The following is a 13787-nucleotide window of genomic DNA, read 5'->3' as shown; positions in this document are numbered from 1 at the left end:
ACATCCATACTCGTCAACACGGTAATGGAGAAAGGCTTAAGGAACACTCCAAGGATGGAGTTCCAGCTAGAATCTCCAGGCCATTTCCCCGGGTCGGTAGGTTTACCAATTACACCCCCTGGCAGCCCCGATTGTTGAGGTCTATCAGCAAATAGCCGATAAGGGCATTCTGTCGAAGCCCCGACCTCCAAAGGATAGGACCGGAGGGAACAAAAACCTCTATTGTGATTACCATAAGGGTTTTGGTCACAAGATCTAGGACTGTTTTGATCTCAAAGACGCCCTGGAATAGGCAATCCGAGATGGCAAGCTGGCATAACTCTCCCACCCTATAAGAGAACCGAGAAGGCGGGATAAGGACCGACCAGGTGACGACAAGGATTGGGCCGTGAGACAAAGACAGGAAACCGAGGAAGACAGTGAACGAGGACTCACGGTAGTGAATGTTGTAGTTGGAAGGGATGCCGCCCCCAGGTCAAGGTCGGCGTGTAGAAAGGACACCAAAGTCTTGGCAGTATCCTCATCTAGTGTCGCGCCTTCCCCCAGGAAAGTACCACTAATCTCGTTTGGACCTGAAGACCAATAGATTTAAGGCCTGCAAGAAAACCCTCCTATGGTGATCACGGCTAGGGTGGGAACCGGGCTGGTTAAGCGAATCCTAGTAGATACCAGCGCAGATTCGAACATCATGTTCCGCAACGTATTCGATGTCCTAGGTCTCCGAGATACCGACCTAAAGACCCACCAGCACGGTGTGGTCGGTCTTGGAGACAATTTTATTAATCCTGATGGGATAATCTCTTTGCCAGTCTCCATAGGAAGTGGCCGGGAAAGGAGGACTGTAATGACGGTGTTCGTTGTTCTGGGGGACTCCACGGCTTACAACATCATCATGGACAGAGAAACCATCAATGAGCTCAGAGCAATAATCTACACCAAGCTGCTGGTAATGAAGTTTGTTTCTGATAATGGGTCGATTGGATCTATCAAGGGAGATTTAGAAACGGCGGTCGCATGCGACAACGCTAGCCTCTCCCTAAGAAAGAAATCCAAGGAAGTAGCCGGGGTCTTCTTGGCCGACTTGGACGCAAGAGTCGATGAAAAGCCCAGGCCAGAGTCTGAGGGAGACCTCCAGAAAGTCAGGGTCGGTGATTCGGAAGCAAAGTTCACCTTTGTAAACAGAAACCTCCCCCATGAGTTAAAGGAATCACTGGTGGAGATAATCCGGAAAAATGGCGACCTGTTCGCCTGGACACCAGCTTACATGCCGGGGATTGACCCTATAGTCATGTCGCACCACCTAGTGGTGAGAGCGGAGGCTAAGCCAGTGGCGCAGATGAGGAGGAAAATATCCCAAGAAAGAGCCGACGAAGTGGCCAGGCAGACGGCCGGCCTCTTAGACGCGGGGTTCATCCGAGAGCTGGAATACTCAACATGGCTATCAAATGTTGTCCTGGTCAAGAAACCTAGCGGGAAATGGAGAATGTGCATAGACTACTCTGACCTCAACAAAGCTTGTCCCAAGGACTGCTACCCCCTACCTAATATCGATACACTCGTCGACGCAGCGGCAGGGTATAGATATCTAAGTTTCATGGACGCCTATTCAGGGTACAATCAGATACCCAATATTGATGCACTGGTTGATGCGGCTTCGGGATACCGGTACCTGAGCTTCATGGACGCATATTCCAGCTACAACCGGATTCTGATGCATCGACTAGATGAAGAAAAGACGGCGTTCATAACGCAGGGGAATGTACTGCTACAAGGTGATGCCGTTTGGGCTAAAGAACACGGGAGCTACATACCAAAGGCTGATGAACAAGATATCTTGTGATCTCATCGATAAGTCGGTGGAGGTGTACGTGGACGACATTCTAGTAAAGACCATCAAGGCCGACGACCTCATTGGTAATCACTTCAAAAGCATCATCTCGTCATCGTCCATCCTCGGTAAGCCCAAAAGGGGGAAATACTATTCTTATACCTGTCGGTGACGGATGAGGCTTTGGCAACTGTCTTGGTACGAGAAGAAGGGAAAGTCCAGCAACCGGTTTACTTCGTAAGCAAGGTTCTACAAGGGGCAGAATTGAGATATAGCAAGTTAGAAAAGCTGGCTTACGCGCTCCTGACCTCATCCCGCAGGCTCCGGCAATATTTCCAAGGGCACCAGATAACAATCAGAATGTACTAGGCGATTCAATAGATACTGCAGAAACCCGACCTGGCGATCACACTTTTCACAACTCCGCACAACTAACCAACAAGTGCACTGGGTCATCCAAGTAATACCTTACGTGAGTAAGGGTCGATCACACGGAGATTGTCGGCTTGAAGCAAGCTATGGTCATCTTGTAAATCTTAGTCAGGTGGATTCAAACGATTATTAGGTTTTGATAATTAAAAGATAAATAAAACATAAAATAAGATAAAGATACTTATGTAATTCATTGGTGGGAATTTTAGATAAGCGTTTAGAGATGCTTTGTTGCTTTCGAACCTCTGCTTTCCTATTGCTTTTTTCCAACCATGCGTGCTCCCTTCCATGGCAAGCTGTATGATCATCTCAGTGAAAATGGTCCAACTACAGTTTCTGCACGGCTAATCAACTGTCGGATTTCTCGTCTCGGATGAAAAATACCAGGCACAGCTACTGCAAGGCTAATCATCTATCGGTTCTCACTTCTGTCGGAATAGGATCCATTGATCCTTTTGCACACTGTCACTGTGCCCAACAGCCGCGAGTTTGAAGCTCTTCACAGTCATCCCTTTCCAGATCCTACTCGGAATACCCCAGACAAGGTTTAGACTTTCCGGATCTCAGGAATGCTGCCATTGTTCTAGCCTATACCATGAAGATACTAATCTCACGGACTCGATCCGTGTATTAGATACCCAAGAGAATATACTCCGGCTGTCATCCAATGACTACGTTGAACATCATGTAGACCGCTTGTGGTTGTTAGGCACGCGGATCTTGGCTAAGCGAGTAATGAAGATAGTGGGTGATTGTCACTGGTCACCCCTTCAATCTGACTTAACTGAATTAAGTACAAGAGTATATCTTGGAGAAGAAGTAGGCATGAATTGAAAGAAAAATCATAGTACTTGCATTAATTCATGAAGAACAGCAGAGCTCCTCACCTTAATCTATGAGGTGTAGAAACTCCACCGTAGAAAATACATAAGAACAGAAGGTCTAGGCATGGCCGTGAGGCCAGCCTCCAAACGTGTATGATAGGTCTATGATAGCATAAGATGATCAAAAGATCAAAAGATGATCCAAAGATATAAAATAAATCTCTAAAAGTAGTTTTTATACTAAACTAGTTACTAGGATTTACAGAAAATGAGTAACTAAGTGCAGATATCCACTTTTGGAACCCACTTGGTGTGTGCTTGGGCTGAGCATTGAGCTTTACACGTGCATAGGCCATTCTTGGAGTTAAACACCAACTTGGGCGCCAGTTTGGGCATTTGACGCCAGTTTTAGTGCCAGTTCTGGCGTTTTACGCCAGAATTCTCAGGTGGGCGTTTGAACGTCAATTTGGGCCATCAAATCTCGGGCAAAGTGATAAACCCCGATTTTGTGGTTTATCTTGTGCTTATTTTGGGAGATTTTATCACCTTTTCCCACATTTATTCAATGAAATAGCATGGTTTTGCAATTCTCCCTTGATTTGTGCTTAAATGTGACAACATATTTTTTAGGCCTTAAAATAGCTAAATTTAATTCACTTTAATTCCATTCGATGCCTTGATGTATTTGTTGAGTGATTTCAGGTTCATAGGGCAAGTATTGGATGGAAGAAGTGAGGAGAAAAGCATGCAAAGTGGGAGAACTCATGAAGAAATGAATGAACCGTAAAGCTGTCAAGTCCGACCTCTTCGCACTCAATCGACCATAACTTGAGCTACAGAGGTCCAAATGAGGCGGTTCTAGTTGCGTTGGAAAGCTAACATCCGGGACTTTGAAATGATATAAAATTTGCCATATGTTGCCTGACGCATAGGGGCGCGCACGCGCCATGTACGCGAGCGCGCCGATTCTGCCGTGGGTCCACTTTAATGAAATTGCCCCCAGCAATTTTGCAGTTCATTTTGGGCCCAATTCAACCCATTTCTGATGCTATTTCATGCAGAATTCAAGCTTGCCAACTCATGTTGGTGATCTAGAGTTGTTAGCTAATATTGTTTCCATTGACGCTAATCTTTTGCTAATTAAATTAGTGAGTGGATTAGGACTTTTGGATTGAGATTAGCTAGTCTTGTTAGACTTTCTCTCATGGAAGATAATATGATACCTTCTTCCAATGTTGGAGATGACGTAATAAGATAAATTCTTGTTATTATTGTGGTATGATTGATTAATCTTGTTTGACTTTCTTCCTATTTGTTGGAGTTGACTAAATAAGATGAATTAATCATTGCATGACTAGGATAGAAAGCCTATGATCTCAACCCTTGCCATGAATGTCTCTCTTTATTAATTGTTTTCTTTAATTGCTCTCTTTACTTTCCTTGTCATTTATTTTAGTGCCCCTCTTATCAATCAAACCCCTCTTACATCTTCATAGCCAATAATTGAGCACTTCATTGCAATTCCTTGTGACAACCAAAATCTTCATTTGGGGTTTGTACATGTGACAACCAAATTTTTTATTTGGAGGATTGTTTGTTGGTGTAGAACTATACTTGCAACGAAAATTCATTCATTTGAGGAAATTCTATACCGACACGACAATTTTCTTTAAATCAAAATGGCGCCGTTGTCGGGGAGTTGCAATGGTGTTATAATGTTGGCTATTGTATATATGTTAATGTGCTTCTTTGCTAGTTTTTGCTTGTTTTAGGAGTTAGTTCTTATTAGTTCTTACTAGTTTAGTTTTTATTTTCTCTTTGCTATTATGAATTCTCACCACTTTGGCTATGAGTTTGGTTCAAACTATGTTGTAGGAAATGGGAGCTACAATGAAGATGTGCATCAAGGATGGAACAATCAAAGGTGGGAGGAGCCTCAAGTGATTGATCAACACTCTTGGCAACAACAACCTCCGGATTCTTATGGGTATAACTCTCATCCTAATGCATATCAATCTAATGGATGTGGTGACCCTTATTGTGATTGTCAACAACCACCACAATATGCCTATGAACCACCCCCTCAACATGACTTTGAACCACCTTACTCACAAGCCCCATACCACCAAACACCCCCATATGACCCTAATCCTTATCCACCATATTAACCACCTTATGAACGATATGAACCATACGTAGAACCACCACAATCCCAACACAACTACTCTCAAGAACCACCTCCATATACACCAACTTCATACCCTTACCAAGATGAACCAACTTCCAAACATGATACCTTCCTCCCAAACAATGAACCTTCTCTTCCACCATCACCTCCCGATGAAGCCCCCATGCATGAATTGAGAGATCTTGAATCTCATATCTTAAGGCGACAAGAGGAGGATGAAAAGAAGTTTAAAAAGCTAGGAGCCAAGATGGCTATCCTAGTGGAAGCTGTTAGCAATATGGCCTCCTCTCGACTAAGCCTAAGCAACCAAGACACTCCCATTGACGAATGTGGAGAGGCAATTAAGGAGCATAGTGAGGGAGTGAGTTTCGAGCTTCAAGGTGAAGAAGAGGAGTTGAAGCAAGGAGTGCAACAAGAGGAGGAAGTTAAGACAATTGAGCCGGAAGAAGTGGTTGAAGCCTTTGAAGAGGTTAACCAAGAGATGGATTCAATCATTGAAGAATTCTTATGTATAATTGAATCCTCTCCGATTGAGTTTGACATAGAGGGTAAGGAAGAAAATACCTCACCTCCCATACCCTTGGTAAGCAATGAAGAAGAGATTGAATTGGAAGGAAGCTACCAAGAGGAAGAGGTTGAAATTGAAAAAGCTTGTGAAGAGGTGGAAATAATCAAAGAAGAGCACAAGGGAGTGGAACTTGAAAGACCATTGGAGACATCCCTTCCTAAGTACAATATTCAAGTGAGTAAAATTCTTATCCCTAAGCTTTAATTTCTCACTTGAATATAGTTTGATTGAAAATGATGGTCAACTGAGAGCTCTTTGTGGAGTTAAGAGTAAGAGAGAGTTGTGTAGTGGTCAGAAACATCATTCTAGGTTCATTATGGTTGCTTGCTCAAAGTTTGATTGCAAGGTTTGGTGTGGAGCTAAATTATATGGGTCTAAGAAGTTGTTTGGAGGCTTCTTTGAGAATTCCAAGGCTAAACCACCCAAGTGGAATCATGATGATCAATTTGAAGATAGGTGTCAAAACAAAGTGTGGGATCCCGGATCGCACAAGGAGAATCAAATTTGGTAGCTCATGGTTTGTGAAGAACTCCATCAAAATTTGAAGATATTAAAATTGAAGAATGGAGCTTATTGGAGACTCAAGCATTGGTGGATGTTCAAGGATAGCTTCAAGCACAAGCCACCTTAAGAGGAGCTCCCTGATGAGCGGATAATTTATACGCTTTTTGGCATTGTTTTTAGTATGTTTTTAGTAGAATCTAGTTACTTTTAGGGATGTTTTCATTAGTTTTTATGTTAAATTCACATTTCTGGACTTTACTATGAGTTTGTGTGTTTTTCTGTGATTTCAGGTATTTTTTGGCTGAAATTGAGGGACTTGAGCAAAAATCAGATTCAGAGGTTGAAGAAGGACTGCTGATGCTGTTGGATTCTGACCTCCCTGCACTCAAAATAGATTTTCTGAAGCTGCAAAACTCAAAATGGTGCGCTTCCAATTACGTTGGAAAGTAGACATCCAGGGCTTTCCAGCAATATATAATAGTCCATACTTTACTCAAGTTTAGACGAGGCAAACTGGCGTTCAACGCCAGCTCTCTGCCCAATTCTGGCGTCCAGCGCCAGAAACAAGTTGCAAAGTGGAGTTCAACGCCCAAACTGGCACAAAAGCTGGCGTTCAACTCCAAGAATGACCTCTCCACGTGTAGACTTCAAGCTCAGCCCAAGCACACACCAAGTGGGCCCCGGAAGTGGATTTATGCATCAATTACTTACTTCTGTAAACCCTAGTAGCTAGTTTATTATAAATAGGACTTTTTACTATTGTATTAGACATCTTTGGAATCATCTTTTGAATATATTTAGATCATTCTTAGATCTCTAGACCTCCATGGGAGGCTGGCCACTCGGCCATGCTTACCCTATATTCACTTATGTATTTTCAACGGTAGAGTTTCTGCACTCCATAGATTAAGGTGTAGAGCTCTGCTGTTCCTCATGAATTAATACAAAGTACTACTGTTTTCTATTCAATTCGACTTATTCCACTTCTAAGATATTCATTCACACTTCAACATGAATGTGATAAACGTGACAATCATCATCATTCCCTATGAACGCGTGCCTGACAACCACTTCCGTTCTACCTTAGATTGAATGAGTATCTCTTAGATCTCTTAATCAGAATCTTCGTGGTGTAAGCTAGATTGATGGCGGCATTCATGAGAATCCGGAAAGTCTAAACCTTGTCTGTGGTATTCCGAGTAGGATTCAGGGATTGAATGACTGTGACGAGCTTCAAACTCGCGAGTGCTGGGCGTAGTGACAGACGCAAAAGAAGGGTGAATCCTATTCCAGTATGATCGAGAACCTCATATGATTAGCCGTGTTGTGACAGAGCATTTGGACCATTTTCACAAGAGGATGGGATGTAGCCATTGACAACGGTGATGCCCTTACATAAAGCCAGCCATGGAAAGGAGTAGGATTGATTGGATGAAGGCAGCAAGAAAGCAGAGGTTCAGAGGAACGAAAGCATCTCTATGCGCTTATCTGAAATTCTCACCAATGATTTACATAAGTATTTCTATCCTTCTTTTATTATTTAATTTCGAAAACTCCATAATTATTTTATATTCACCTGACTGGGATTTACAAGATGACCATAGCTTGCTTCATACCAACAATCTCCGTGGGATCGACCCTTACTCACGTAAGGTTTATTACTTGGACGACCCAGTGCACTTGCTGGTTAGTTGTATCGAAGTTGTGACAAATCATGAATTGAGAGTAGAGCACCAAGTTTTTGGAGTCATTACCAGAGATCACAATTTCGTGCACCAAGTTTTTGGCGCCATTGTCGGGGATTGTTCGAGTTTGGACAACTGACAGTTCATCTTGTTGCTCAGATTGGGTAACTTTCTTTTCGTTTTCTTTTTAAAAAATTTTCAAAAATTTTTCAAAAATTTCTCCTTTGTTTTCGAAAAAAAAAATTAAAATAAAAAGTTTTCAAAAATATATTTTTCTTCAAAATTTTTAAGAATGAATTCTAGTGTTTCATGAAGCGTGTTGAAGCCTGGCTGGCTGTAAAGCCATGTCTAATTCTTTTGGATAGGGCATGTTAGGCGTGTCATATCTGAGTTACATACTAAAGCTTGGCTGGCTATTAAGCCAAGCCTGACCCTTTGATTGAAGCTTTAGATTAAGATTGTAAGATTCCTGGAATTCATATTAAAAATTTTGGAATCCTTATTTTTCTTTTTCAAAATGATTTTCGAAAAAATTAAAAGAAAATACAAAAAAATTTCATAAAATCATAAAAATCAAAAATATTTTTCATGTTTCTTATTTGAGTCATGTGTCATGTTATAAGTTTGGTGTCAATTGCATATTCATTTTGCATTTTTAGAAAATTCATGCATTCATGGTGTTCTTCATGATCTTCAAGTTGTTCTTGGTAAGTCTTCTTGTTTGATCTTGATGTTTTCTTGTTTTGCATCTTTTCTTGTTTTACATGTGCATTTTTGCATCCATAGAGTCTAAACATGAAAGATTTCTAAGTTTGGTGTTGTTCCGAGGGTTACCTGAATTTGTAGGTCGATCTCGGTCGAGATCTTCTGTGCTAGTCGGAACCGAGGTGTCCGGTTGGTGAATAGCGACCGGAGCTGGTGCGTCCGACTTGTTGGACTGGTTGTGCTGTTGATCCTTTGCCACCGAAGGGTGGGGGTACCTGCAAGAGACTCCGATGCTTAAGTTAGCAAGGGTATTGAGCAGGTTTTTTGTAGAATCAGAGTATGAGTTATACCTGGGTGCTCCAGTGTATTTATAGTGGTTGTAGAGTGACCTTTCTAGATAAGATAAGTTAGTTATCTTATCTTATCTTTATCTTTGATGGTGAGGTCAGCTTATCTTCAAGGGAACAGCCCTTATCTCTATAGGCTTGGACCGCCTTTGGATTTGTGTCGTGTTCCTCTATTTGGGCCCTTTATTGGGCTCTCCTGTTGATTTGGCCGACCTCCTTGAGAAGAGGTCGGGTAGCCTGACCTAAAGAGGTCTGTTGCTTTGTTGCCAGTCATCCCAGGTCGGGTAGCTCGACCCAGGGTATGAACAGTGCCCCTGCTTGAGCTCGGTCTTTTTGCTGAGGTCGAGTCTTTGACTTCGGTCCATCTCTGGCGAAGCCGAACTCAAGCATTTTGTCGATTCTTTTCTTTTTAGAATCTTTTTGAATGTGGAACGTTTTCCTTTAAAAGCGCGCGCCTTTATATCGGCGCTTTGGAAACGTGCGAGGGTTTAATACCCTCATTAATTGACTTCAAATGCCCCGTTTCCCTTGGTTTTATTTTGAAATTTGCCATCGGAAATGGTTTCTCTTCTTCATTCCTCTTCGTAACTTCTCCCTTTACTCTCTCGCTCTCAACTTTTCTTTGTGTTTGTTCTTGCTTCGCCTCCGTTGGTGCTTCACTTTTGAGAGACGATTTCCTGCCCCGGCTTTCATCTTTCTTCAGAACTTTCCTCCTTTTTCCAGGTTTGGTTTCTACTTTCTGCTTCCTTACATCTTTTGCGGCTTTGGCCTTCGGTTTTTGATAAAGTTTTGGTTTCGCTTGAATGCTTGTTTGAAAAACTTGAATCTTTTTGCATTTGTCGTGCCTGTTTGTCACCGTGTGTTCTGGAGTTTCTTCATCTTCTGCATGATTGCTTTTGCTTAATGCTTTTAGGGTTTTTGCACGCTATCGCCTTTTCTGTTTGTGCTTTTGATGGTGGTTTTTCGCCTAATTCTAAGAAAGGTTGTGTCTTTTGGTGATTTTCTGTTTGGCATTTGTTGACGTTGACAGTGCTTTCGCTGGTAGACTGTAGAAAGATAGTTGCTTTGATGACTTTTGCATTTTTTAACTTGATGGACGAAATGTTTGCTGCTTTAGGCCTTCTTTCCTTGTTTTGAACGATACTGGGGTGTAGATTTTTCCTAGAAACCTTGCTTTGTTATTACCTCCAAAGGATGCCCCAGAACTTTTGGTTTGAGTCTTGGGGTTTTCCTTTTGTTTATCCGTCCGTCGAGATGTTTTGACCCGTGCCCGAGATGTTTTTGAGTAATCCGCTCTTCTTTTCTTTTGTAGGATCTTAATTGTCCTCATGTCTTCCCGAAATAACGTCGTAGTGGTGCCTTCCCAGGTCCCTGCGGGTATGGCCGATTGGGTGGACTCCATGGTTCTCATGTGTGTCTCGCTGGTTGACTTTGAGTTTTGTTCTCAGCTTAGGCAGTTTCACAGCGTCTGTAGTAACTCTGGTGATGAGAAGAATTATGAGCTTGTTCCTCCTTCCTCTGACGAGAGAGTCTTTTTCTCGACTCTAGTTGTTGACAATCGCCCTTTCTTTTATGCCTACGATTTTTTCTTTGGTCAACTTGGAATTACTCTTCCCTTTACTCAATTTGAAATCGACCTATTATGGTCTTGTAATGTTGCCCCTTCTCAACTTCACCCCAACTCCTGGGGTTTTATTAAAATCTTCCAATTGTTGTGTAATGGTTTTGGTATTCCTGCTTCCCAATCTCTCTTTTTCTATTTGTTTGTCTTGACTAAGCCTGGTGTGGTGAAAAAGAAGTCAGCTTGGGTCTCCTTCCGTTCTACCCAAAGAAAGAAAGTTTTTTCCATGTTTGATGAATCGTTTCGGGATTTTAAAAACTATTTTTTCAAGGTCCGAGCTGTTAAAGGATCTCGGCCCTTTTTCTTGGATGAAAATGATGACCTCGCCTTTCCCCTAGAGTGGCAGAAGGATGTTAGGGTCTCCAGGTACTCTTGGGACATGTTGGATGAGGCTGAGCGAGCCTTTGTGACTGTTTTGGAGGAGCGTTGGGGTCAGCCTCCCCATCTCGACACAAAGAAATTTCTAACCAATCCTTCTCTTCTTCAATCTGAACTGGGTATCTTGTGTTTCCTTCGCTGTTTGTCTTATGATGCTTGTAGCTATATTTTCGACTTGTTTGATTTGTAGCTTGACTTCTATTTTATTTGCAGAGGCAATGAAGAACAATGAGTCTATGAAAGCTTTTAAAAGGGCACAGAAGGCGACTGCTGCCAGGAATGTTGCCGCCCGGGCTGCTGGGGAGGGGTCCTCTCAGCCCCGCGAGAAGCCGGCTGTGCCGAGCTCTCCCGGGGTGAAGAAGGCGATCCCGATACCTCGGGTTCGTTTAGTGGATCCTCCTTCTTCTTCTGCCGCTCCATCCGCCGCTCCTCCAAGTAAAAAGCAAAAGACTTCTGAGCCTTTTGACCTCAACGCTCCTGACTTCAACGCCATTGAGTTTATAGATCAACAAATTGGGCCATATGGTACCATTCCCATGGATGATGTGTCCATTCTCCATCATTTGGAGTTTATGGCTCAGAATCATGTGAGGATGGCCTTTATGTCGGCTGCACTTCATCGTACTGCCCAGAATCTTCCTCTCCACGCTACCAAGGCGTTTATGGAGGAGGCGAAATGAGAGTTTGACCGGATGAAGGGGTTGAAGGAGGAGCTCGAGGTGAAGGTGGTCAAATTGGAGAAGGACCTCAAAAATGAGAAGGCGAGTTCTGAGGCGCTGGCTGCTTCCTTGAGGTTGGCTAAGGATGCGGCCATGATGCACAAGGACAGCTATGTGACTTCCTATAGGGAGGGGAGGCGCCTGAGGGAAGAGCTCGACAATGCCCGAGAGGATTATGCTGAGCTCCAAGGTCATCTTGTTGGCAGCGTAACTGCTGCTTACGGGAACTTGAAAGAACAAGTCCGAATTATTGCTCCCGAGGCCGATCTCACCCTTTTTAGCTTGGATAATGTTGTCAGAGATGGCAAGATTGTCCCTGATGATGAGGGTGATGATGATGAGGGTGATGATGATGAAGTTGTTCCTCCCCTTGTGTCTACCACCAAAGCGCCGACTTCTTCTGTTCCTCCTGTTGTGCCTGACCTGGGTTGCCAGATCCTGAATCAGGAGGATGGGACTGTTGATGCGGTGCCAATTCAAGCTCGCCCTCCTTCTCCTAGTTCTGATGTCGTCAGGAAAGCTCATGATGCTGCCGAGAAAACTTCTGATGTTTGTTGATTGTAGTTGGCCCGACTTGTGGGCGTTTTTTGAAACTTTATTAAGATGTTGACTTTTTAGTTGCTTTCCTAGCAACTTTTTATTTTGAAAAACAGACAAGTAGCTTGTTACCTTTTGGGTAGTAAGTGTTGGTGGCCCTTCGAGGCCTTTATAACTTTATATAAAACATGTTGATGTTGAACTCTCGCAATTCGAACTTCTTGAGTTTTTGACTCTTTGTAGCTATAGGGGTCCAATTTAGTTTTCTTGCTTTGCGTGTGTTCTTTAGTGCTTTGTAACTGACTTCTTTGTGTTGGTCCCCTGATAGACTCCTTTTTGTAATCCTCTTTCTTGGACCTTCGTGAGGTCTCTTTCAGGGATTGCTTGGATTTTTGTAGTGGATCAACTTCGTCGGGTCGACTTCCTCTAAGTTATTTCGTAATCCTCTTTCTTGGACCTTTGTTAGGTCTCTTTCAGGGATTACTTTTATAACTTATCTTTTGTAGGAGGTCGACTTCCTTAGGTCGATCTCTTCTAAGTTATTTCGTAATCCTCTTTCTTGGACCTTTGTTAGGTCTCTTTCAGAGATTACTTTTATAACTTGTCTTTTGTAGGAGGTCGACTTCGTTAGGTCGATCTCTTCTAAGTTATTTCGTAATCCTCTTTCTTGGACCTTTGTTAGGTCTCTTTCAGAGATTACTTTTATAACTTGTTTTTGTAGGAGGTCGACTTCGTTAGGTCGATCTCTTCTAAGTTATTTCGTAATCCTCTTTCTTGGACCTTTGTTAGGTCTCTTTCAGGGATTACTTTTATAACTTGTTTTTGTAGGAGGTCAACTTCGTTAGGTCGATCTCTTCTAAGTTATTTCATAATCCTCTTTCTTGGACCTTTGTTAGGTCTCTTTCAGGGATTACTTTTATAACTTGTTTTTGTAGGAGGTCGACTTCGTTAGGTCGATCTCTTCTAAGTTATTTCGTAATCCTCTTTCTTGGAACTTTGTTAGATCTCTTTCAGGGATTACTTTTATAACTTGTCTTTTGTAGGAGGTCAACTTCGTTAGGTCAATCTCTTCCTAGGTTATTTCTGTAATCCTCTTTTTTGGACCTCTGTCGGGTCTCTTTCAGGGATTACTTTTATAACCTTTTCGTCTTGGGCTGACTTTGCTAGGTCGAGCCCTTCTAAGTTAAAGTAATCCTCTTTAATAGGGTTGGCCAGACCTCTTTCCAGGGTTTACTTGTAACTTGGGTTGACTTGGTCCGACTTCTGAACGCCGGCCAGTCTTTAAGTTATTTTATTAGCTATCCGTAAGACCTCGTCAGGTTCTTTTTTAGATTGCTTTCTATAACTTCTTACATTATTTTGTGTTCATCTTTGCCGATTTGTAGAAAGTGGTTGGCATCTCTAGCTCGTCCTTTGGGTGAATCGCGTTTTCACCTTTATCGGACGACTCA

General features: G+C 42.6%; 1 protein-coding gene across 1 annotated transcript; it reads left to right on the top strand.

Annotated features, from left to right (window-relative positions):
• Nucleotides 614-1840, top strand: LOC107611027. The gene is made up of 2 exons (XM_016312993.1): nt 614-1456; nt 1526-1840. Exons 1-2 carry the CDS (start codon nt 614-616, stop codon nt 1838-1840), a joined length of 1158 nt encoding a protein of 385 aa, XP_016168479.1.

This window comes from Arachis ipaensis, chromosome B08, assembly GCF_000816755.2.
Source record: "Arachis ipaensis cultivar K30076 chromosome B08, Araip1.1, whole genome shotgun sequence".
NCBI lineage: Eukaryota > Viridiplantae > Streptophyta > Magnoliopsida > Fabales > Fabaceae > Arachis > Arachis ipaensis.
This window is presented reverse-complemented; position numbering and strand designations above follow the sequence as displayed.

Excerpts from the sequence above, each read along its gene's own strand:
- LOC107611027 (XM_016312993.1), top strand. The coding sequence starts at position 614 with ATGGTGATCACGGCTAGGGTGGGAACCGGGCTGGTTAAGCGAATCCTA. Across the intron at positions 1,457-1,525 it reads GGCTATCAAATGTTGTCCTG|GACTGCTACCCCCTACCTAA; the intron begins GTCAAGAAACCT and ends GCTTGTCCCAAG.